The sequence below is a fragment of the Chelonia mydas genome, chromosome 1 (genome assembly GCF_015237465.2).
Source record: "Chelonia mydas isolate rCheMyd1 chromosome 1, rCheMyd1.pri.v2, whole genome shotgun sequence".
NCBI lineage: Eukaryota > Metazoa > Chordata > Testudines > Cheloniidae > Chelonia > Chelonia mydas.
Window position 1 is genome coordinate 268,641,201 of NC_057849.1, and position 27,792 is coordinate 268,668,992.

Below are 27,792 nucleotides of genomic sequence, written 5' to 3' on the forward strand. Positions count from 1 at the left end.
AAAAGTAGCACAGCAATCAAATCAAGCAACATTAATGTTACATGGACGTCAATGAAAGTTGCATCTGCATAGCAAAACACAGAAAATCAGCCCACAGTATTTAATTCAAGATGAGTGAAAAATGCATACTCAATCCACACATTTTATGTAGCAATGTAAAAGTTTCCATTGCCCTTGTATGTAGAGCTCCACACTGCCCAGACCCTGTTTTGCGACCTGTGATATGGGTAGCTTCCCTACTCCCCTGCATGGGCATGTAGACCAGTTTTGGACTGGACACCAAGTACAACACATAAATGGCAGATTAAATTTCTGAACAAAATCATTTACCCTTTACAAGTGATAGCAAGCAACATAATCACCGCTTCTGGAATAAAATTCAAATGTATTTATTGCTTCATATCTGACCAGCATGAAACCTTCTATCGCAGAATCTTTCAAGATGCCTTGTCTATACTATCCATAGACACATTTGGTTTTTTCCCTCCCTCACACAACTCTTTGAAAAGGGTTTGCATCCCATAGACACATCAAGACATTCACAATTTAGGTGTCTGCGAGTTTTCTTATGGAAATATTAAGATCCAGAATGAACAGTTATGGTTCTTTATTATATTATGTTTTGGGATTGTCCAACTAAAACCAACATTCTCATCCAAGCTTTAGGATGCATTCTTGAACGATATCCATGAAATAAGAAACAGAAAGCATAGCTGAGTGGTTCCAGATTCTGAAGGGTAGAAGAGTGTTTTGAGAACTAAAAAGGAACAAATGTCTAAAGTGAGTTTACAACTGCAGAAAAGTCTTTATGAGACATTTTTATTATGAAATATACATGTATTAGATCAATTGGATCACCAAAGAAAATTTCCAAACCTAGTAAATTACTGTCTGTATAAGGGGGAAAAAAACATTGGAGTCAATATTCACTTAAAATGTGCTGGAGAAAGATTTATAGTATAGCACTCTAGCAAAACTCCTAGTGTGTTTTCATCTTTGATTCTTCTCCTCGGTTAAAATTTTTATTACATTATTATGTAAATAATATGATAGAAAGAAAACAAGACATAAATGAGTGAATGACTTGGCTTAAAATATATAAAACTACATTGAGGTTTGAATGTTTTTTGTTAGATCATGCCTAGTGGTATAAAATAAACTGGGAAACAGGAAAGGTCTGTGTGTAATTTGTATTTTATTTAAAGCATTTTTTCCTCTAGAATACTAAAATTCCTTGTGTAAGGCTGTGGTTCATAGTCTGAACTTTCTCAGGTTTGTGAAACACTTATCTTTTCCCTATTCCATAAGGACTGCAGATGGGTTGTCCTTGTACAGTATACAGTATCCACCTGCACTTCATTAGAGAGCAGCATTTGTACATGCCACACCACAAGATCATCATGATGACATAGCAGCTTCAGAGAACAGCGTGACTAGGGTTTTTTTGGTTTGGGGTTTTTTGGGGGGTTGTTTTTTGTTTTGTTTTTTTTAGCTCTTGTATCACAGAGGATCTGGCAACCAGTTACCTCCTGACACTGTTTACAGCATATATTGGTTGATTCAGTCCTTTATTGCATCTGCTCTGGGAATTAAAGAAAGCAGCTTCAAGGCAGTAAGGTAAGTGCTGTTGCATGTTTTAACTATAATGCTCAGCTATTTAGCTGTAGCTCTAATGGGGACATGAAAAATGTCAGAACAAGTTTGCCAATTTGTAAATTGAACACAAATCAGCAGTTTTGGTGTATTTAATTTCAGAGTTTGCTTACAATAACCTCGTGTTGCATGCATTAGTGGTGAACTTTTTGTACAATATTTGGGAAAGCAAACTTCATACACAGTAAAAGAAAAATTTAAAAATACCACTCATTTCAATTAGCCCTCCAGCGGTCTGTCAGTAACAACGCCTTATCAGTCCTCTTGATGTGTTAAATGATTATTGTACTATTTAAACAGGAGGATGCAGAATAGGAACATTTAAATCATTAGTTTGGCTGTTGATGAAAGGTAAAATGCTAGATAGTTTGAAATTTTAATTAAGTTGTCATTTAAATTGTTGAATACCCAATTAAATATTTTAATTTCCTTTTATACACCATAGCTAGCAGAGTGACACTGATATTGCCGAATCACGGTATTTTTAATATTGAAGATATTTAATTGTTTTCATGACAATTAAACAATATAATTAAGGTAGCCAATTTTCAAAATATTTTAAAGAGTTTTTGTCACTATCTCTATTCCACCCTGATGAGGTTTTTCTGAAGTTTGTGGAGATGCAATTTATCATTGCCTGCATTTGCTGTGCAGCTTCCCTACTGTGGGCTCAGGTATTTTACAGTGAAACTTGTAAAATAACGAACAATAATTTGTTCAGAAAATGTTTCCAGAACACGACTAGCATGTCTGAACACACTCTGACCTAATAATTCACAATCATATGGTCCAGGGTAACATTTTGAATATATATAATGATCACATTTTTTACATTTTTGACAGACACTTTTTTAGATCCGCTTATTAAGAATCTGGCAATAAGCAAGATAATTGTTCTACATAATATTTACTTTATTGTGGAAGCCATATATGTGTGTGTGTGTATACACATGCACGCGCACACACACACACGCTCACTATATAATATTTTATACAGATATACACACACATTCATATGAATCATATGCCACCCCCCATTTTTAACATTTAGTTGATGACATTAATCCATATACATTTAGTTTAAATCTTGACATTATTTCTAGTGTTTTGCATCATATTGAATATTGCATGTTCTTTGAAGCAAGTGTTCTGTATATGAAATTAAGGGGAAAAAAACAACTAAGAACCATTAAAAGTACAAATTAAAACCAGAAAAGCAATGAAATATACAGTTAAAGCAGATTATTCATTCTCCTATATTAATAGGCCTTTACTTTTGCCAAAAACAATGCAAACATGTCAGAAAATATTACTGTAAGGCCAAAGAGTGCCAGTCCAAATTGTTGGCAATAGCTCTGACTTTCCATGCTTGCAGGGAAATAGTAAGACCTCCCATCTTGAATGGGTTTACACAGGGGGGATCAGCCAAATTTTCAGCTGATGTAAATCAGTGAAGTTCCATTGACTTCAGTGAAACTGTGCCTGTTTACACTGGCTGGGGACCTGAGCCATATTTTGCATTTGATTTAGTATGTTCTCAGACAATAGTGGCTAACAGACAAATAAAACCATACTTGTAACTCACATTTGAAAATCTCCCCAAATGGCATGTCTACCCTACTGTATCTAATTAGGTAATATTGATTGTATAAGTGCCTAATTAAAGATATTTAATAGATCTCCTCGATCAAAAGCTTAGCATACTAAGGCAGAGCAGAGAAACTTAAATTCCTTTATCGGAGACACCAAAACACCACCTTAAAAACTCTCACATTCTGTTGGAGGGTAGATTAACAGGAGCTGCTTGGAGATATTTTAATTCAAGGATTATTTGCCCACAAGAATATAACATGGCTTTTAGGGAGCCAACAAAAGCAAGGAAACAAACTTAAGTCATATGTGCTGTTCTTAACTAAATTGAAAGCACCACAGGAGTTCTCAATTGTTTGTGTAGCTCTGAGCGTATCGTCACCAGATAAATAATAAAAATAACCATAACAACTCATTTTATTCTGCTTGAGTTTTCCATGGATCTTAGATCCATGTCTGATGCTACTATACATACCAATTTGCATATGGATAGTCTCTGAAATTACTTGGGAACAAGAGGACAATTTAAGGTTGAATTTGAATTTGAATGGTTTTTTATTGCTTTTCATCACATTCTGAACTGTAGTTAAAACACACTGGCTCAGGTCTTCAGGTGGTGTGACTCAGCCTAGTTTTGCTGACTTCAGTGGTGCTACACTAATTTACATCAGATGTGGGTCTGACCCACTGTGTGAATTGGTAGTGGGATTGTATGTGTAGATACATGCTTATCTAAATATTTTAAAACACTAGCCAGTTAAAAGAGACCACCCTTTTTTAGCAGTTTCCTACCTCAAGACCCCATCCCAAGTGCACTGGGAACAATTTTGCTTCACCTGGATTAGAAGACCACCTGTGTTAAGCAAGTGGCTTATTGGATCCTTGAATGGTTGCTTAAAACAAGTTTTACTGTGTACAATGTTCATTTTTATCTAAGTGTGAAAAATGGGAATCTGCAAGGTCATTTACATTAGTCCATGACCAATTTATTCAGTGTATAGATAGATTTTCACTGCCAGCTGTTCTCCTAGGCCTTCCAAATATGATGTGGATTTGTATATAAGTTTCCTATTCACAAACCTAATTGGCACTTTTATAAAATTAACTTTAATTAACTCAATCTTCCTTTTCAGTTTTTGTGCATAATGTTATATTGTAAAATCAAAAGTAATATCAAGGAGAACAAATACAAAATTATAACTGTTTCCCCCCCACCATATAGGGACAAGACATTTCAAAGATGCATCTAAGCTCTCTACCTTTCTTACTGGTATTGATCAGTGGCATTTTCTGCCAATACTATGATGTGGGATATTTTCCAGACGCAGATTACCCTTATGTTCATTCAATGATGGGGCCATCTACAGCGGTCTGTGCCCCAGAATGTAATTGTCCTGAAACCTATCCATCTGCAATGTATTGTGATGACCTCAAATTGAAAAGCATCCCATTTGTACCTTCTGGAATAAAATACCTTTATCTCCGAAACAATATGATTGAGGGCATTGAAGAAAATGCATTTGATAATGTAACAGACCTGGAGTGGCTGATCTTAGATCACAACCATTTGGAAAATTCAAAAATTAAGGGAAGAGTCTTCTCCAAACTGAAGAATTTAAAGAAATTGCATATCAATTTTAACAATTTGACTGAAGCTGTTGGACCACTTGCCAGTACCATGGATGACCTGCAACTTAGTCACAACAAGATCACAAAAGTCAGCGCCAATGCACTGGAAGGGCTGGTGAACCTGACTGTCCTTCACCTACAGAATAACCAGCTGAAAACAGACTCTGTTTCTGGGGCTATGAAAGGCCTGAAGTCACTTTTATATCTTGACTTGAGCTTCAATCAACTTACAAAGCTACCGAAAGGACTGCCGCATGCTTTACTCATGCTGTATTTTAACAACAACCAGATCACCAACATTCCTGATGAATACTTCCAAGGTTTTAAGGTCCTGCAATATTTACATCTGTCTCACAATCGGTTGACAGATGGTGGAATACCAGGCAACGTTTTCAATATCTCCTCCCTCGTTGAGTTGGATCTCTCCTTTAACATGCTGAAGAGCATCCCAACAGTCAGTGAGAACCTAGAAAATTTCTACCTCCAAGTCAACCAAATTAACAGTGAGTCACGTTTGCATATTTTAATGTAATGAATAATACAATTAATGCCACTCCCTGCCTCGGCCACAGGAGGTCCATAGATAGTGACACTTCTATCAAAGCTGGGCATGTTCTCTCCCCATGTTTACCAGCTTTTACTGGTCTAGGTAAACGAGAGAAAGCCATAACAATAACAAAAAGGTTTCTCCTCTTTGATTATTCCCCCCCTTCAGTCTCCTCCATCTTATTTTATATAGAGAGAGAGCCTACAGCAGTCACTCTGAGCAGTTTATATATATAAGAATATATATATATATATAAAATAAGATGGAGAAGACTATATATATATATATATATTCTTTATCAGTTTATACAGATATATTCTTTATCAGTTTTTGTATTTTTCCATTTTGAAACCCAAATTATTTTGGGGGGGATCTGGGGAGGGGTAGATTTACCTTGTTTTGAACTGAGCTGAAATTAATGTATCATGCCAATAGTCATTTTAAGCACTGAAAGAAGGGGTCAGATGGGGAAGGGGGGAAGGTAGTGATACTCTCCTGTGGGCAACTTACAAAATAGACTCCGTCCATTTGAGTCACCGAAATGGACACCACTCATACTGGATTGTGCTCCCTGGGCTTCAGTGTGTTCCTAGAGCTTGGCTCCCCTCACTGGGGCTTCAGTATGTCCTCAGACTCTGCTTAGTTTCTTGGGCTTGGCTCTTTCTTAATTGGGGGGTGGGTGGGGGGAAAATGAACAATGGAACTCATCCAAATACCATCCTCTTGTGACACCAAAATGAAATCTCACTCACAGTAAATTCTGGAGATCAGTGATTTTCTCTCTCCTTTCTTATGTGAAATAGTTAACAAATGTTGACATTTAAATTGTCATTATTGGGTATCTGAGTTAACACCTCATTGAGTTTACACTGCTCAGAGCGACTGCTGTAGGCTCTCTTCAGTTTCATGTAGACATCTCTGTGTATAATTTTCATAATCAGGTCTCCATTGTGCATTTACTATGAATTACTAATTAAAAGATTAAGCCCAACATTTTCAGAGATTTGCATCTGTAGTTGAGCCCGTAAATCCAAGCAGGACCAGCTTTCAGATGTGCTAAGCACCTGTAGTTCTCAATCCATGAAGCCTGACCTAGAGCTGAAAGTGTTTAGTTCTTCAGAAAGTTGGGCCTACAGAGTTTAGGAATCCAAGTTAAAGGGGCCTGATTTTCAGGAATGCTGAGCACTCACAGCTCCCACTGAAGACAATGAGAGTTGTGTATTCACCTTGATAACTTGGGCCTTTCAGAGCCAGCTTCTCTTCCACCCTGCAGCCCATGATACAGGTAGATAGTGTAAGAGAGCCTTGCACAGGCTACTGATGATCCTAAGTATTAGATAGAAAAACAATATTTGAAAACTGATGGACTACATTTCAAACTATACTTATGTTTTTAAAAAATGTCACTTATATTGAGACCCAACATAAAACTATTTATGTTAAGGCACTCTTTCTTGTGTCCTCCATTTTCTGAGTCATATTTAGCAATCAGACAATGTTTGTATTGAATGTTGCTTTGTCTCAGAGTTCATCTGTTCCATGCAATTGGCCCTAGCCCTAATGTGAAACCGTAATACTGGATGTGACAGAGTAAAAATAATATTAATGACATGTAACAATTAAACAGTGCTTTTTACCTTCTAAACACTGAATAATAATTTCCACTAAATGATTGTGATTTGATACCAAGATTAGACATGGCAAGAGAGCTGCTAGAGAGTGTGTGTGAGAGAGAATCATTTTGAATGCAAATTCTTGCTACGTTACCAGAAAGAAAACAAGACGTTTCTCAACATTAGTGTCTTCAAGCCTTTCTTAGGTCACTTTGCACTGGCAGCCACATAAAATTGTCTGAAAGCATATCAGAATTCCCCTGGTATGAGGGAATCCTAAATTGGTATCAAAATAGAGTAGCCTGTTAAGAGCTGATGTGGACATATATAGACACACAGCAATTCTGTAACATAGACAGCTTTACACTAGCTAATCCTGTCCCCACCCCACTGCATGGAACATGCTGTGGCCATCTGTAGGCCAGGAGTGAGGCATTCTGAGATGACAATTGAGTGCAATGAATTCCACTGATCCCAGGACAATGGAAAAAGTCCTACATGGCCATTTTAGCTGGTCTAAATTAATAGCTAGGGCTTCCAGCTAACATAGGATCATTGGAGGCTTATAGGCACCTTTGTCCCCTCCGGTTCTTAAACTCAGTGCAGCTGAGGATTGAGCCTCCTTAGTATAAATATCCTATTTTTAGCAAGGTTGCTCCAGTGTGGATATTCCTGTTTAACCTAGGTCACAGTTTGTACCCAGTCTTTGCTATGCCATCAGGTTTTTGAGTTAGTCACTGGACCTGCAGTTTGGGTAGAAAAAACCTGGGAGCATTTCACATTTCTTTGTGTTAACATAGAAAAAGAAATGTAATTTTTTAAAAATACAAAATGTATTCAGTAAACGAAATATAATAAATCAATTAAATCGAGTTAACTACAATCATAGGGCTAGATCCTTGGCTGCAGCCCACTTCAACTTGGTGCAATACCTTGGAAAGCAAGAAGTGGGGAGACATGACTATTTTTCACCTTTACGGCCCCTTCCAACTCTCCCCAGTGTTACAGCTCGCCAGGGCCATTCCAGCCCCTGACACATGGTAGAACAGCTCTGAGATCAACATCAGCCCTGAAATCAACCTCTTTTTTCAGCCTCTTTTTCGCCGGCCAGGCCCCCAATATACCTCCCATCACTTGGGGGCCACAAAGGGTGGTGATGTAGAGCTGAAAATGCTGGACCCAAATCACTGTGGATTCTCATATGCCAAAGTGTCTTTGAGACTCCATCTGTGCTGCAGCCAAAGCAGTTCAGTGGTACAATAATCTAGCCCATAGACAAAATTTCCATATGTCATTTTTCATTTGCAAAACATTAACTGAGATTAACTAAAGCCCTAGTGATCAGACTATATGTGCAGTGCAGAAAAATCAACCTCTGCACCAGTCTATTAACCCTATGGGCTGAATTAATAACTACAGCCTCTTTGTGCTGGTTCTGCATGGAGTGGGTTCTGGGGCCACTTCATTTTGTGTAAACACTGGTCTTCCCATGGTCCATTCCAGGCCTTCCCCCAAAATGATTTTGCACAGAGGCCTATGCAAGATTGGTTCAGACACCATTTCAATGGAATACAGAGGCAATCCTGCCTGGCAACTTGGCCAGCCAAAACCCATCACAACTATGGCTCATCAGAAAATAGCTTTTTATACTCCCATTCCCCATTTTGGGGTGGTGAGTACAGAGGGTATGCCATAGAAGTACCTGGTCATGATGTATGATGGGAGATGTAGTTTGTCCAGAGAGCCCAGTCCACAGGGAAGACTGGGAGCATATGTCACCTAAAATACAACCTCCAGACACTGCAGTGCCATTTCAAATCAAAATATTTTGGCTTTCTGACAAAAACTGAAAAAAATAGATTTTCAGACAACAGGTATTTGGATGAAATAGCTAATTTTTCCATGGATAACAGACACTTTTGTGAATAATTTCATTTAGTTGAAAATCCAACTTTCTGTCAACACACAGTTTTGATGGAAAATGTTCAACCTGTCCAAGTCACTATCTCTATGTAGGGTTTCAGTGCTAAGGAGGTGAATTTCACCTTACTGGCAAAATTCCAGGCACATCTCCATGCACAGGGATTCAAGAAAGTCAAGGAGAGCTATGCTCATGTAACAGTCACAACTTTTTCCAGTAGTTACAATATACAAATGTTTTGATGTTTGTCTGGGCAACTTCAGAATATTTTGGGGATTTCCAGAAACAAAACAGATTGGAACGCTATTGGAGAAGTTTTTGCAGTATTAGTCTTTGTGATATTGTTAATGCACATGACTACATTAGAGTGGTCTTATACTAAAGAGTGACTAATTGTTATAGATGTTTCATAAGTAAGGGAGGCAGGTGCATTCAGAAAACCCTCAGTCATATAACGACAATGGAAAAGTGAACACACTGAAAAACCCTCCCACAATTTGACATTTATGTGTACTGTATAGGACATCTAAAAATGTAGAAGCTGTGATCCAGGAGCCTGATGGAAGTCAACAGGAGCCTTTCTTTTGACCTCAGTGAGGACTGGCTTGGGCCCCAATTTTCAAAGTGACTTCAGTCTTATCCCAATACTACATACACCATTTTGTATGCAGTCATTCACACATGCAAATAATACAGCATGAATGTACATATGATACAGTTTACAAGTACACCTGGGGTTTGAATATGCAATCAGGTAGTTAAATATCTATGCACTAATACATGCAAATCTTATATTACAACCAAGTGGCAGTCTTTGTGTTCACAAATGATAATGTTGAAAATTCTATGTTCAAATTTAAAAGCCATTTTTTAAAATTTGACCCTTAAAATCATTGCCGTTAATTTTGCTTCCCTAAACAAGAAAAAATGAAAAGATTAGCCTTTAAATTCTAGTATGTGTTTAGCTGTTAAGTTTACAAACTACAGCCAAATTGTCTGCAGTTCAGCAGACCTAATCATTAGAACATATTGTAGAAATTTTAGACTAAGTGAAGGAATAAGAACTCTTGGGCGGTTTTGTGTATTCTACTAATAGGTGCAAATTCAGTAACCAGGCAAGGTTCTGGACAGATGCAGGAAGAAATCCTCTCCCACAAGCCATGAAATGACCTTGGATTGCTCCCTGTCTGTAATAGATTGAGGGTCCTTTCCTGGTCCCTGACTCCTTTTGGGTAGGAAGTGGGGCAGACTCCCTGCATAACATAACACATCCAATCCCTTCCGTGCACAGTAAACTGCACTGATTCCGCTTCCAAAGGTTCCTTCTTAGCTATGGAGGAAGTGGCTGGATTTGCCCCATGGTTTCGATTGCCCTGACGTGTATTTAACTGCAGTCACAACAGTATGAAAGATCAAAGTGATACCTACTGTTTCCATAGTTTATTTAGTGTCAAATTTAGTAACAATCTACATAGACCCAATCCTACAAATATCACTCATGCAAATGATTGTTACTTATGCAAATAGGCCTATTGACATCAGTCAGTAGCTCATATCTGGAAGAATATCAGAATCAGCCTGTAGAATCATAGAAGCGTAGGACTGGAAGGTACCTCAATAGGGCAGTCCAGTCCCCTGAACTCAAGGCAGGACTAAGTAATAACTGGACCAATCCTGACAGGTGTCTAACTTGTTCTTAAAAACCTCCAATGACAGAGATTCTATAGTATCCCTAGGCAACCTAGTACTTAACTACCCTGACGATTAAGAAGTTTTATTTTTCCTAATGTCCAGCCTAAACCTCCCTTGCTGCAATTTAAGCCCATTGCTGCTTGTCCTTTCCTCAGAGTTTAAGGACAACAATTTTTGACCATCCTCCTTGTAACAACCTCTTATGTATTTGAAAAATGTTATGTCACCACCTCAGACTTTTCCTCTCCAGACTAAACAAACCCAATTTTTTCCAGTCTCTCGTCACAGGACATGTTTTTTAGACCTTTAATAATTTTTGCTGCTCTCCTCTGGACCTTCTCCAATTTTTCAACATCTTTCCTGAAATGTGGTGCTCAGAACTGGACACAATACTCCAGTTGAGGCCTCATCAACATTTGATCCTATTTACTTCAGATTATTTCTCCAGTTTCTCCATTTTAATCCTACTCTCCAAAGCAATTGCAACCCCTCCAGCTTGGTATCATCCACAAACTTTATAAGTGTACTCTCTATGCCATTATCTATATCATTGATGAAGATATTGAACAGAACCAGATCCAGAACCGATCCCTGCTGGACCCATTCAATATGCCCTTCAAGCTTAAGCATGAATCACTGATAACTACTCTCCAACCAGTTATACACCCACCTTATACTAGCTCTATCTAGGTTATATTTTCTAGTTTGTTTATGAGAAAGTCACGTGAGACAGTATCAAAAGCCCTACTAAAGTCAAGATCTGCCACATCTACCATTTCCCCCCGTATCCACAAGGCTTGTTACCCAGTCAAAGAAAGATGAAAGGTTGGTTTAATATGATTTGCTCTTGACAAATCCATGTTGACTGTTACTTATCTTCTAGGTGTTGACAAACTGATTGCTTGATTATTTGCTCCATTATCTTTTCGAGTACTGAAGTTAAGCTGACTGATTTGTAATTCCCTAGGTTGTCCTTATTTCCCTTTTTATAGACGGGCACTATATTTGCCCTCTTCCAGTCCTCTAGAATCTGTCCCATCTGCCAGTTTTCAAAGATAATCGCTAATGTCTCAGATATCTCCTCAGTCAGCTCCTTGTATATTCTAGGATGCATTTCATTAGGCCCTGGTGACTTGAAGACATTTAACTTGTCTAAGTAATTTTTAACTTGTTCTTTCCATATTTTAGCCTGAGATGCTACCTCATTTTCACTGGCATTCACTATGTTAGACGTCCAATTGCTACTAACCTTTTCAGTAAAAACTGGAAGGAAAAAAAAAAGGAAATTAGCACTTCCACCATTTCCACATTTTCTGTTATTGTTTTTCCCTCCTCATTGAATAATGGGTCCACCCTGTCCCTGGTCTTCCTCTTGCTTCTAATGTATTTGTAGAATGCTTTCTTCTTACCTTTTATGTCTCATTTTGCGGTTGGCCTTTCTAATTATGTCCCTAAATACTTGAGTTGTTTTCTGATATTCATCCTTCATAATTTGACCTACTTTCCACTTTTTTCCACTATAGTTTATATATTACTCTACACTCCAATATGGGGCACCTTTAGCCACATAAGAGTATCCATTATCTCTCCCCCTTTAAAGAGAAGGCTGTACAATATGTAACAATAGGGAAATTGCCAGTGGCAGATTAAGGCAGAATGAAACTGAACTGCTGAGGTAGGTCCCACTTTCTATAGTAAACTCTAATTTCCTAAAAAAACCAAACCAACCTTTTTAGTCTGTGAATCCCACAGTTTTATGTTTCCATTCCTTATAAATGACCTAAGCTTCCATGTTTTGAAGAGACTCCTAAATCATATAGGTGCAGTGGTCATATGTTTGGTTCATACAGGCCATATTTTGCCAATGACAATGGAAGATTCTAATGAGCAGGCTCAAGGAGTCTCCTTGAAGTCCAAATGGGGATATCACCTACCATATTTTTCAGATCTCTTTCTGTCTTCTTTAATACTCCTCCAGGAAAAAGTTGTTTCTTTTTTATCTACAAGGTGCAGCAATTTTCCTAGGTGACTTAAGGGAGGACAGCGTTAGTCAGCCTGAAATAAGGGTTAGAGTGGAATTTTCAAAAGAAATGAATTTCACTTTGAGATATAATAAACAAAAATAAGATATTTAAAAGATAATCCCTAACACAAAGGCCCATTGTCCTGCATGCATCTGCCAGCATACCCCTTGTCTGTTTTCACCAGTACATTTCTGTCTCTCTTCATATGTATGCCATGTAGCATTTGCTTTACACCTCTCTCACAATTTATTCAGTACAACCATGCCTTCCTCCCAACACACCTGCCAACTGGGTGCTGAGCTCTTTTGAAAATCTGGCCAAATCGGAGCTGGACTCTTTTTAAAATCTGGTACCGATCGTAAGTGCTGAGTACTTGAGAAATCTAGCTCTGAGCTCCTTTGAAAATCCAGCAACTAAGTGTGAGCTCCTCATCTAATGTAAATCCATGGAGCTCCGCTAAAGTCATGAAAAGAAAAGGAGTACTTGTGGCACCTTAGAGACAATTTATTTGAGCATAAGCTTTCGTGAGCTACAGCTCACTTCATCGGATGCATACTGTGGAAATTATAGAAGATCTTTTTATACACACAAAGCATGAAAAGCTAAAGTCATGGGAGCTATCACTTTACTCCAGCTAAATATATAGCCCATTATGTACAAGGCCACAGATACTTCCTGGCATTAGTCATAGTTTCAGATTCTTGTGTCAAGTAAACTATTATTATGATTAATTATCATCATTATTTTGTGTTTCAGAGTTCCCACTGAGCAGCTTTTGTAAGGTTGTTGGATCACTAGCCTATTCCAAGATCAAACATTTGCGTTTGGATGGAAATAATCTCACTCGAGCTGACCTGCCACAGGAAATGTACAACTGTCTTCGTGTAGCTGCTGATATCTCACTGGAGTGAGGTGCCTCTGATTTCCTTATAAGGGCCATAACTATACTGCAGATTTACACCAACATAACTCTTTAAAATTAGGATGTCTTAACCAAAGTCAATTTGCATATTATCTATTCTGTTTGTTAATATTTAGCATGAACCTGGTGATCCTAACAAAACATGCTTGTGCATAGTTTTACAAGTAATTTCAATTGTTTGTTTTAGGAAACATAAAAGGACCCTATTTAGCCCCCTTCCCCTCCCGACCACCAAATCTGGCTTCCAAGTTGGAGGAATATGATCATGATTGTAGAAATCTGTGTGCATTCACACACATGCCCACAAATATTGGTGTATGCATTTTTGCTCAGGTTCTCATGGAAGTCAGGTGTGTTTTTGGTAGAGTGCTGAATGGTAATTTAGGGCTGAACTGTGTTTGTACAATATTCACCCTGGTCAACATTAATATTCTAAATTATTCACGCCTTTGATATATTTTTAGAAATTGCAAAAGGATAGCATAACACAATTTAGCAATATAAATATGATCAAATTTGTATGAAAATACATTTTCAGAGCCCATTTCAATATTAATGAGACATGAAAGATTATGAAGAAACAAGAACATTTTTCAGGATTTTTAAATTGTTTGTTGTTGTTTTTGTCATACTTACCTTTATACTTTCATGGAGAGGTTGTTGTCTGCTACCAGTAGAATTGTTATTTCACAGTAAATCACATATACAAGTATTTTTATTCAATTACTTGCATGCTACGTTTAACCAGACTGTAGAAAATAAAACATAGTAAATAGCTCTGTTGTGTCCATATCATTGTCAAATATGTTGCAGTCTTTTATAAACTTGAAAAGGAAGTTCAGGTTAAAACAAAAAATTCTAAGGTATTATATTTTGCTGAATTTATTGTAAGGTTAAATAAACTGTTTTCTGTACTTTGTAGTTTCAAAATGTTTTCAAACATATCATCTAATTATATCCACTAGCACTTGTGTTTACCATTTTGTCCAGGCCTTGTGCACTGAGAACTGCTAGGTGAAGCATCTCTGCTATAATGAACTGTTAAGTAATATTTGACATTTATTTTTGAATTTTGTGAACATGAAAATGAAATGTATCAGATGTCCCAGGCAGTAAGTGTAAGGCAGTGTTTATCCCTTCTGATACAAAGAAACTAGTGCATGCTACATGGGAATGGGAAGTCAAAGTACTGTATGTCTTGGAACACACACTAAAATAGACTTGGCATTAAATAAAAGCCATTATGATAGCTTGCTTGTAAACAAGTACTGTCCCATGGATACTATCTGCCTTTTGACTCCTTGATTATGAAAACCTTAAATAAGAACTATCCTATTTTTTATGGTAGAATCATTCACTCCACGACCACCACCACCCAAAGAGATATCCCTTGAGTACTGCCAATCCTAAACTTCAAAAACCATGCAACAGGTACTCAAAATCATGAATTACAAAATAATGTTTTTTTTTCTATTTGCCTTCTTTTTTTTTAGAGCCTTTGATGTTTGTGATGTCAAGCTTTTCTCCACAACACTGAGGGCTAGAAACTTACTTTAAAAAAAATTAAAGCTGTATTTCTCATGTAATCACAGGACTCCAGCAGCTGGGACTTTACAAAAACACCAAATATTGCAGGACACACAACAAAATTTTGAGCGTTGACAACATAGCCCCTTTGTGTAGGATTTGAATTGGTGTATATTATTGTTTTGATGCCTCCGGTGTTGGGCTGATAACTTAAACTATTTCTGCTATACTTTTGTGATGACCACCATCTTGATTGACACAGGGACCTCCAGGGCTAAAAGCATGAGGCTTTACAGCTTAAGTTAAATGACAATTCCCTGTAGGTCAGAGATGTAAGACTCATATCCTCTGTGGACTGGGCACTGAGAAGGACCTGTAACATACACTGAACAGTGGGTTACACTGGCTCTTTCTCCTATTATTATTTTCCATATTTCATTAGTTATCTACCACTGTGAGTGTCTGGCATCATTACAGGGTACTGAGGGGTAGAGGTCACCCCTCCATGAAACGAAAACAATATAGCACTGATGAATCCCCACAACCACTGGAGAATAGCCTCCTTTCCTCCTTTGAAATGAGAAATGGACAACCACCTTCACAGCAGAGAAAGTGGCTGTGGACAGCAGGTACGCACCATACTGTTTACTTTCTACGCTTCATAGAGCACTGTCCTGCAGCTCTCCAACCCAAAGCTTCCCATGGGGCCCCAAGGGGGTGAAGTTGATGATGCAGAACCAGTAATCACCTCTCACTCAGAAGATCTGCCACAATCAGGGTTCCTGCAGCTAGTGAAAGAAAAAGGAACTATCAGCCTCCTTGTTTTCACATTCTGGTCCTGATTTTCATAGAGTGAGGAGCCAAGGTCCATGTGCATTTTTGTGCTGCCTTTTGCATATGCAAATAGATCTAAATACCCATTTTGCATATATAACTGCCCAAATTGCACACATGATGCAAAAGCAGGCAAATAGAAATTTGTACTGACCCTGGGCTTCATTTTACAAAAACTAGGCCTTCCATATAAGTCAATACTTTCCAGACATTGAGCTAAAATGATTGTGTTTGGGAACATTTAATAGCTGATGAAAACCTTCGAAAACTTGTCACTTGAGCTTGGCCCATCCACTCTGACTGGATGATGGGTTTGTTGACCTTGAGGACGCAAGACCGACCTTCATGCTACTTCTGAATGCTTACCCACAGTACATACCTCCCTGTCTCCACCTGATCTGCTGTGATGTGTGTGTATATGTGACTGAATAAAATATATGATAGATGTACGTGTGGCTGTTTGTATGTTGCTTACTATTTCTGTCCCTGTCTTCTCTTCACCAGTCAAAATTGCCAACTATGTTTGCTATCACATTTTAAGGTGGAATTTCATGTGTGTGAATTTGCACAATCAAGACATTTTGATTTGATGTGGATTTTGAAAGCTGATATGCAAAAAATGTGGGCACTCAATTTCATGAAGAGCAACATTACAAGCGTTCAGGAAATACACAAAATTAACTGGTGAAAAGTTGCATATGGAATTTCAGGAACTGATTTTCATCAATTTTATCCAGGCTTTCACAGCGGGAAATGTGATTGACCATCAAGCTATCGTTTAAAACAAATGTATTTCTTAATATAAAATATATTTTCATATAGGACTAGATTTACCTTATAGACACTACCCAGTAAGAGGATATGTGGAGCCATGACAAACCCAAGGGCACACTGGGAGCAAAAAGCTTTCATGCTCTCCACCAATTTTATCTTCCCCTATGCAGCTGGCAGACACAGCACAAAGATAGTCCCTAAATCAATGAGCTTACAATCAAAGTATACGATGAGAGACAAGAGGTGGATACCTGAACCAGGCAGGAGAGCACAAGGTAATGGCAGGTTTCGTAATGTGCAGTGCTTCAGTGATGCACAATGAAGGGGAATATAATTCATTAAAAATTAAACTGTTTCAATTGAAATGTGGTTGTTTAAGGAATATTTCTATTGATATTAGTTGTTAAAACCTGTTTTTACAGAAGCTCAATTTTGGATCTAAATTGGCATGTGTCTATTAGGTTGTGATTTTCGGAGGGAGGAAGGGAGGAAGGGGTTCAATTCCCACTGATTTTCAAATGCCAGCATTTACCGCTAAAGTTCTTCTAAAAAGAAATATGACAATATGTGGGATCTGCCTCTAGAGTGCACAGGTTCTGTTTAAGTTCTCAGTGGAGAGCTTACAGTCCCTAAATAAATTTCTTTCCCCCCATCATAATAAAGTGTTTATAAGGCAAAAGATATACTGGGCAGTCCATATCTGAATAAAACTCAGTTTCTCTCTGGATCTTGTTACATAGAGGCTTGATATTAAATGGCCAAGCCACATCATCAGAATTGGCAGTTCTCCTTTCTGTCCTGCTTTTGTTAGAGGTAGGACTGAATAGAGCATAAGGCCAGGCTATCACACAGGCTCTCTCTCTATCCAATGGATTTTCCTATTTAAGGAGCCATAAGTGTAGCAAACTGGCCTGTGATACTTGCTGTAAAAGATCAGCAGTTATCACACAATTGGTACACAGTAGCTTTCTCTAGCTTTCCAGATACTTGTGGATTAGGAAGAATTACCCACAGTTGTTTTAAAGATAAAGAATGTTATCAGCATCCACTGCCATTCTTCCCAGTAGTAGTAGTCAAGACTGAAATAACATTTCCATTACCAACTTGTATATTCAGTGCATTGTAATAGCTCCATAGACAAATGTTGGCAAGCCTGGCCTCAGTCCAGAAATTCATTTCCTATGTAAATAGACCTATATAAATATTTTCAGTCATTGAAAATGGATCACATTTAAAGATACACATATTTTTGATCAATTTGCACTTTTTTGATGCTCTCTTTAAGAGGGCAGCATTAAGAGAATGGAATCATTTCAATGAGGCAAAGCTCCAAATGCACAGCTTGTTTCTACTTCTGTTTAATAAAACAGATTCCCTTTGGCGTTAAGGACAGATACTCTTGTTATTTATATTATATAGGAATAAAAACACAGTACAGGCCAGATTTATCCAGTCCATGCACAGCAGGTGCAAAGTAAGGAAAAAGGCTTAGTGGGACAATAGGAGTACCCAGAGCTAGCACCAACTACAAGGATTAGCCATTCAAAAGGAGAGGAGAGCAGGAGGGGCCATGGCACTAACCAGAGGAACTGGTCAGATGATGATGGGAGATCATGTCTACACTCTGTAAGGGTGTTTCAATGGCTGTGTTCCCTGGAAGTTCCATGAGACATTGTGCATCTCAGATAGTTATCATCATGCCACGTATTCTTCCATCAGATATGCACAAAGATCCACATAGATATTTTGATCATTATGGACCAAATCCAAAGACCACCAGAGTCAACACAGGGTCTTTCAGCTGACCTCAGTGAACTTTGGATTAAGCCATTTTACAAAGATGTCAACATTTTCCTTTCACCTCACCATCTCAGTGGGGTTTGGAATTGTGCAGGGAGCTGCCGGTTAACTTCTGCTGATTCACTTTAGCCAGCAGGGTTCTTTGGACTCCACTCTAAATATTAGAGAAGTGAGAATAGTCTTCTGGTGGAGGGAGCAGATGTCTGGAGAGAAGAGTTAAGCTGGGGAAAAGAACTGTATCATCAGTTAAACCTATGAAAAAGGCTTAGGTTGGGGCACATATAGTGTTATTTTGGAATTACCTTTCTTATTCGGTTTCAGAGTAGCAGCCGTGTTAGTCTGTATTCGCAAAAAGAAAAGGAGTACTTGTGGCACCTTAGAGACTAACCAATTTATTTGAGCATAAGCTTTTTTGAGCTACAGCTCACTTCATCGGATGCATTCAGTGGAAAATACAGTGAGGAGATTTATATACACACAGAACATGAAAAAATGGGTGTTTATCATGCACACTGTAAGGAGAGTGATCACTTAAGATGAGCTATTACCAGCAGGAGAGCGGGGGAGGGGGAGAAAACCTTTTGTAGTAATAATCAAGGTGGGCCATTTCCAGCAGTTAACAAGAACGTCTGAGGAACAGTGGGGGGGAGGAAGGAGAATAAACAAGGGGAAATAGTTTTACTTTGTGTAATGACTCAACCACTCCCAGTCTCTATTCAAGCCTAAGTTAATTGTATCCAATTTGCAAATTAATTCCAATTCAGCAGTCTCTCGTTGGAGTCTGTTTTTGAAGGTTTTTTGTTGAAGAATAGCCACTTTTAGGTCAGAAATCGAGTGACCAGAGAAACTGAAGTGTTCTCCGACTGGTTTATGAATGTTATAATTCTTGACATCTGATACCTTTTTGACTCTACAGTGAGAATGTAACTTTTGTTTGTAGTTTTGTGGGGTGTTGACCAATTTATAGTCATCTGTTGCAGGTTTTCCATTGGAAAACCATATCCATAGGATATTTATGTCAACACAATACTTTTTGTGGGAAATATATGTCTTAGATATCTCAGTGTTGTCTGTTTACCTTTACCTCAAAGAGAATGGAAGAAGGAGATGAATCTATCTACTCTGCCTGATTTTTTGGAAACTATATTGCAAAATGTTATAGAGTCCCTCAAATCCAAAGCAGTCTAACATTTCATCTACACTTTTTCAGGTCTGGTGCTTACCTGCTCAGTTTTACCCAAAGAAAAAGGAATAGTTTACTGCCCAATGTAACCCAAATCCTTTGGGAAAGGAGTGTTTAGAATGTACTCAGCACAGATTTATACCTGAGTATAAAATGCTTAAGCAAAGACACTCCAGCTGGCAACAATTGTTGTGGCGATGATGGAAAATTGAAGAGGTTGATAATATAGCTATAAATATTTTGCCATGTATCCTTCAAGGGTTTATCTACAGCACCGTCATTAATCTTTGTCGCCACTTAGCATAATTCTGTATGCAGTACAGAAAGCTTGTATGAGTCCAATACTGAACAAAACTGCTCATTTAAGCAAATTTGCTGTGGGGCCTTTGGTATTGGAGAAAATGGTCTGGTTGAAAATGTACAGAGCACATTTAACTAGAAGACAAAAACTGATGGTGGTTTAATCACACCATCTGTTATTGAAAGTGAAACAAACTTTTGAGTCTTACAGGAAACCGCTATTTTTTAAAGCCAGCTGGTAATTTAACATGGTACACAGCAGCACTGAAGTAGCCGTGTCAGCATATAGCACACAGGAACTGGTTAGTGCAATAGGAAAAACCCTTTAGCACATTTAGTCATAACACTGATTAGAGCGGTGCAAACTTTTCAAAGGAAACCTGAAACTACATTAAATTCCATGTTAAATCACATTAAACCCATTCTGAGTTTCGATTTTGGGGTATCCAATTTAGGACACCTTAAAGGGATTTGATATTCAGAAAGTGCTCCCTGACCTCTTTTTTTCTTCTGGTGTAGGTTCTATCACTCCCCTAAGGAAACAAGAGAACAACTAATTTTCCCCCACCCACATTTCCTCTCCAGCCATGCTTAGAGAGATACAAAGTTAAAACATCACGTTTGTTTTTCAGTGAAAAAGTAATGAATTTTTGATATGTAATCTCAGAGGTGTTACTGAGATGAAACCAACTCAACCTCCATTAGAACTCTCCTCTTCGTGAATCTCAGCAGAACAGATTAATCCTCCCTCACCCTGCCACCACCACCCCAAAAAAACCCTAGTAGCATCACAAGGAATTTACTCTTTATTTTCCTGAATGCATCCGATGAAGTGAGCTGTAGCTCACGAAAGCTTATGCTCAAATAAATTTGTTAGTCTCTAAGGTGCCACAAGTCCTCCTTTTCTTTTTATTTTCCTTGACATCCTGAAAAGGGTTGCTTTTTCATTCCCATGAACTAAAGCTGCTTTATCGCAGGATAAAAATGAAAGAAACCTGTCAAAGTATTTTTATAAAAAAGCAAGGAAAAGTCCCAGGATGTTACTTTTTCTTTATGAGCAAAGCTTTGCCACATACAATAGTTTTATAGCTTCAATCTCTGTATTGAGCTTTATAGCATCAATGGATCAAGCTGAGAGAAATGCAGCAGCAAGTATACAGACAGCAGGCAAGATGTGACCTGGTGTAAACCAGTGTGTCTCATTTGAAATAAATGGAGTGACACTGATTAAATACAAGCTGAGGATCTGGCCCTTTATAAATAATTAAGAATATTTTACATTTACTTTTTAAATGTCTGTCATCGCATAGGGTGTTATTCGTAACAGCTTTATTGATTATTTATATATTTAATGTGTGGGACCAAATCCTGAGGTCCTTACGCAATTTTCATTTAAGCAAATCCCTGAAGTGAACAAAAGTTTGCTTCAGGACTGAATAAAATCTGAATAAGGATCTCAAATATGGTCCATGGTTTGTAACCTCAGTGTGTAGTTTTAGCAGAGATAATCAAAACGTTTGATTTTCACTCTGTGGGCAATTCTGAGATTTTGAAATTTGATATCGTCCTGAAGCAGGATGAAAAGTGCTGCAATATAAACAATTCAAGTGCACACAAAGTAACATGTCAAACCCTGCAGTCCAGCTATCCTCCCTCGTCCAAAACACCCCCACCAAAGCTGTCTCTCTTATGTAAAGATAAAATCCAAACACCAAACATACATTCTATGTTCGGATGCTGAGAAATGAGTTGCAAAACCCCCTCAGTCTTAAGTGCACAAATGTTGGCTGCCTTGTAGGTCATATGACCTATTGTCTTGCAGAAGGGGCTCCAGTAATGGGGTAAGAGAGAGGCTCCCCCAAAGGATGCAAGCTGTTGGAGGTCTCACAGGAACCACTGAGTCTCTGGCCAAGATTTTCAAAAACAGGCATCTAAAGTTAGCAAAAGCCATATTTAGGCAGCTCCATAAGTGTCCTGATGTTCAAAAAGTATGCTGTAGTTCCCTCTGACCTCCCAAACTTCATTGTACTCTCTCCCCCCCTTGGGGAAAAAATCACTAGATTTTCTTTCATTCAAAAGACTCGGGTGATTTTTTGCCAACCTCCATTAGCCATTTTTAGAAGAGGGGAGCTCTTTTTGTTATAACAATTGGAGACAAAACCAATAATCAACTCAGAAGGCTTTAGGGAGAGTTCTTTTTCCTAGAAAAAAGAAAAGGAGTACTTGTGGCACCTTAGAGACTAACCAACTTATTTGAGCATAAGCTTTCGTGAGCTACAGCTCACTTCATTGGATGCATACTGTGGAAATTGCAGAAGACATTATATACACAGAGACCATGAAACAATACCTCCTCCCACCCCACTCTCCTGCTGGTAATAGCTATTACCAGCAGGAGAGTGAGTTTGTGTGTGGGGGGGGGGGAGAGGGGCAGAGGGTGAGAAAACCTGGATTTGTGCTGGAAATGGCCCAACTTGATTATCATACACATTGTAAGGAGAGTGATTACTTTAGATAAGCTAAACTTATGGAACTCATCAGTCTGGACATTATTCTTTATGGGAATGTGGGTTTTTCCTCTCCACCTCTCCAGAAAGGGAAGGGTATTAGATCCCCAGAGCATGAAGCTCTCCTGAGAGCCAGAAGCCAGGGGTATTAGCACCACGTCTCTGTCTCCACATTGACTCCTTGGCCCCTAGCAGAATTCTCCTTTATTTGCTCCATTGCACCCACAGAATCATGATATCATGCCATAAAAGTGTGCCCTATGGAGTGGGCATCCCCATTTCCTGTATTTGTCCTCTGTGGACAGCAGCCAGTCAGTACACATCACACTGCAGAGCAGTGGGGAAAGAGGACTACTGATGCTTGTATGATCAATTTGGTGAGTTCTTTAATACCCATGCATGCCAGATAGGATCTTGCTTTTTAAGCTTTCAGAAGACCTGTATGCAGAAAACTGTAGACAACTTTAGCTCAGAAGGTTGAAGGGGTGAGTCTGTGCTGGCAGGATTCAGAAGCTTGTGGTTTGAGGGAGTCTAAATATTTCAAGTATGATGCTGCAAGCATGAAATGATCTCTTCCAGCACACTTAGCCAAAGGGCTTGTTGTTACTGAGTAGCACATGCATTTTCTTCTCTCACTGAAATTGAGTACACGACCTCTCCAGAAATCCATCTCCTTGCTATATTGGAGAACAAGACTGTAACGGGAACTTCCCCAGGGCTGCCTGGTTGTTACTGCGAATGATCTCCAGTAGATTCTGAGTTTGCTATGGATTTTTATTTGCTGGTTTTGTTTGAGAGAAAGGATAGAAAAGATTTCAGAATACAGATACTATACCACAAAGACATTGTGTTAGGCAAAAGTACATGCTAATTCAGTTATTCCCTATGGTACATTTTCCAGGCTTGGGTAATGTTTTCAAAAGAGCTCAAAGGTCAAATTTGTAAAGGTATTTAAATGCCTAAGGTGAAAAGAGGCACTTAATGGGATTGTCAAAAGAGCCCCTCTGCATCTTTAGGCACCTAAATACCTTTAAAAATCTGGCCTTAAGTACCATTTTCAAAAACATGACCTAACTCCTTAGGCCCAGATTTTTAAAGGTACAGTAAAAGCATTTTTATCCAGCATGTTGGGGGAATGCGGGGTGCCGGTAAGTGAAAAAATTCTGGATAACTAAGAGGGAGGGAGTTTGGGTGTGGGTGGGGGTTTGGGGCAGGGGCGCGGGATGGGGTATGGGATGCCGGATCCAGGGGGCGCTCACCTCAGGCGGCTCCCCACAAGAGGCGATCTGTCCCTGCTGCTCATAGGCGGAGGCATGGGTAGGCAGCTCTGCACGCTGCCCCTGCCCTGAGCATTGGTTCCGCAGCCCTCATTGGCTGGGAATGGCGCCTGCAGTGTCACTCCTAAATCAGTTAGCCATTTCAGTGCTGAGCACAGCAATGCCTACATACCTTTTAAAAATCTGGGCTTAAGCGGCTAGCTTCACAAAGGGGACCTAGGCATTTGCAACTCATTTCTCAGCATCCTAACATAGAATGTGTGTTTGGTGTTTGGATTTCGTCTTAACATGATAGGGACAGCTTTGGTGGGGGTGTTTTGGATGAGGGAGGATAGCTGGACTGCAGGGTTTGACATGTTACTTTGTGTGCAGTTGAATTGTTTATCCAGCCCTTTCTTATCTACAGATTTCCACTTTCAGGTTCTTACCCATAATTAGTTTAAATAAAACCATTTAGGATGATCTGCCCAGATTCTGAGTGTTTACTGTGTGTCCTGTATTGGCTCTTTAGATTGCTAACATTGCACCCATTAAGATAAGTTCATTACTCTGACTTTCCCTGTGAAGTTTTCTGGAGCAATTAATGTCTGCACTCTGGGAGTGCAGACTGTTTCCTGAGTGAAGTCATTGAACATCCTTCAATCTGTACATATCCTCCTGGATAGTCCGTGCACCCCCAAAAGTCTCTCTTGACCCCAATCTCTTAAAGCCTGAGGACCTCTGCCCAGAAGACAACTCCCTTGCCCAGAAGGAAGTATTATATGGAGAAGTGATACTGATATGCTCCAACAACAGCACCATTCAGTCTTTTTTACCTGAAAAGAAGGTGACTGCAAAGTTGAGACTCAAATGTGAGGAAAACCATGGACTCTCAGATACACAATATAAATACAAAAACACTTTTTGGGGGGGAACCATGGCAGGGGGACAATTAAAATAACAATGGATCACAACATTATATTCAGTCAAATACACGTCAAGCTGAGTCAGACAAGCCATGTTCTTTTGTAAGACAAGGTTTCTGAAAATGGAATTTTCAAATATACAGGTAGATAGTTACACGAGGCAGAAGAACAACTCTGATGTTTCCTTGAATTTGAAGGAGTGCAAGGGTAAGCAAAGATGGAAATGGAGGCAGCATTATACTTATCAGCCTGCACATGTCTAGTCTTGGCTACCCCAAAATAACAGTGGCATTTTTCTATTATATTGAATACTGCATGCAGAAACTCTTCTTTACTGAAGATAATGCTTTAGCTGGAAAGCTAATAAGACTGCAGATAGAATTTTTGGAAGTTTTATATCTTACAAGCAATGTCTGTATTGAGTTCTCATCAAGATAAGGAAGACCAAATGCAAACTTTTGAAATCATGCCTCCTTCATGAATTTTCCATTCTAACATCCTGCACATCTGTCACCCATCTAGCTCTACTGGCTGCTTTCCAGATTTGATAAGCAATGTTTACTGGACTTCATATTCATATTATTGGGACCATTTTGTGGGATGATGTAATAAAGCCCCGTGGGCTCATAAATATTTTTAACGCCAACAAAATAAATTTAAGGACCAGCATTTTCAAATCAACATGCCTAAAGTTAGGATCCTAAATCCTAAAAGTAGCAGCAGCACCCATTAACTTTAATAGGAATTTGTGTTTATTCAGCACATCTGAAAATAAAGCCAGTTTTATTTAGGCACCTAAATAGGGATTTTAAAAGTACCTCAGACTGGGATTTTGAAAAGCACCTAAGTGACCTAAGAGCACCAGACCACTGACTTTCAATAGGACTTCTGCTCTTAAGTCACATAGGAACCAATCTTTTGAAAACTGTGGCTAAGATTTTTAATCCTATATTATGCAGTATGATTTTGCTAAATATTAGTTTCCTGCAAAAGGATTTTTATTATCAGTCCTATGTAAACTATAACAAAAGCAGTAGAGAAGAAGATAGAGGAAGGACTGGATTTACATGATCTATGTCTTGTCTTTTTCTTTTTTTTTTTTAACGTCCAGATGGACCCTAAGGCATTCATTTATATTTGTGATGAAATTATATATCACACTATCCACTTGTATGTACCAATACCCAATGTGTATGTGCAGTCATGGGAAATGAAGGTACTAATTTCTCTCTATTGGTCTTCACATCCAGGCTATGTCTAAATCTTGCCAATTCCTTCTGCCTAACATCTCTAAGATTAGAACTTTATTATCCATCCACACTAAAAGTTCTCATTTACTCAAGATAGTTAAGTCCAAAGAAGACTGAGAAGAGCTACAAAGGGATCTCACAAAACTGGGTGATTGGGCAACAAAATGGCTAATGAAATTCAGTGTTGATAAATGCAAAGTAACACATGTTGGAAAAATAATTCTAACTATACACACAAAATGTTGGGGTCTAAATTAGCTGCTGTCACTCAAGAAAGAGATCTTGGATTCATGGGGGATAGTTCTCTGAAAACATCCACTCAATGCGCAGTGGCAATCAAAAAAGCTAACAGAATGTTAGGAACAATTAGGAAAGGGGTAGATAATAAGAAAGAACGTATCATAATGCCGCTATATAAATCCATGGTACTCCCACACCTTGAATAGTGTGTGCAATTCTGGTCGCCCCATCTCAAAAGAGATATATTAGAATTGGAAAAGATACAGAGAAGGGCAACAAAAATTATTAAGGGTGTGGAACTGTTTCTGTATGAGCAGTGATTAAAAAGACTGGGACTGTCCTGCTTGAAAAAGAGATGACTAAGGGGGCATATGATAAAGGTCTATACAATTGTGAACCATGTGGAGAAAGTAAATAAGGAAGTGTTATTTACTCCTTCACATAACACAAGAACCGGGGTCTCACACTGAAATTAATAGGCAGCTGGTTTAAAACAAACAGAAGAAAGTACTTCTTCACATAATGCACAGTCAACCTCGGGAACTCGTTGTCAGGGGATGTTGTTAAGGCCAAAAGTATTACTAGGTTCAAAAAAGAATTAGATATGTTCATGGAGGATAGGTCCATCAATGGCTATTAGCCAAGATGCTCAGGTATCCAAACCCATGTTCTGGGTGTCTCTAGCCTCTGATTGCCAGAAGCTAGGAGTGGATGACATGGGATGGATCACTCAATGTTTGCCTGTTCTGTTCATTCCCTCTGAGGCACCTGGCATGGGCTACTACTGGAAGACAGGATACTGGGCTAGATGGATCATTGGTCTGACCCAGTATGACCATTCTTATCTATTATGTTCTTATCCAGGCTTTTATCATCTTGTGTCTCAATTACTGCAACATTCTCCTCTCTGGCCTTGATAAATGCAATCTTGACCTGCTTATATGCATTCAGCATACTGCCCCAAAGATCACTTTCCTAGCCTATCATTTTGGCCACGTCACCACTCTCTTTGCATCCTCCCCAGCTTCCCCTTTTCTATCACATAAAACATAAGCAGCTAGTATTTATAGTCATTCCACATCATAACCATCATCTATCATCCACTTTCAAACAACAGATGCTCATCTCCAATGGGCCCATGATGCCAGCCTCCATTGCCCACTTGTTAAATTTGCAGACAAGTACCCATGCTGCCCCTCATGCTTGAGGGGTTCTCCTCATAATTATCTGCAAAACTGCCTGCTCATCTATCTTCCAAGCCTTCCTCAAAGTGTTCCAGGCCATGAGTTCTACAAAAGAACCTGACAACTGTTAGGCTGCTGGTGTGCAGAGACCACTCTGCATCACACTGACCATTAGGGTCTCATAGAACCACAGAAATGTAGAGTGGAAGAGACCTTAAGAAGTCATGTAGTGGATCACCTGTGCTGGAGCAGGACCAAGTATACATAGATCATCCCTGACAGGCGTTTGTCTAACCTGTTCTTAAAACCTCCAGTGATGGAGGTTCCTCAACCTCCACTGGTAACATTTTCCAGTACTTAACTATGCTTATAGTTGGAAAGTTTTTCCTGATATCTAACCTAAATCTCTCTTCCTGCAGA

General features: G+C 38.8%; 1 protein-coding gene across 1 annotated transcript; it reads left to right on the plus strand.

The window, feature by feature from the left end:
* The first annotated feature begins 1,313 nt into the window (after positions 1–1,313).
* On the plus strand, positions 1,314–14,505 carry LUM (lumican). The gene is made up of 3 exons (XM_007059200.4): positions 1,314–1,617; positions 4,466–5,375; positions 13,426–14,505. The coding sequence occupies exons 2-3, from the start codon at positions 4,484–4,486 to the stop codon at positions 13,578–13,580; spliced, it is 1,047 nt and encodes a 348-aa protein (XP_007059262.1). The 5' UTR covers positions 1,314–1,617; positions 4,466–4,483; the 3' UTR covers positions 13,581–14,505.
* Positions 14,506–27,792: the final 13,287 nt, after the last annotated feature.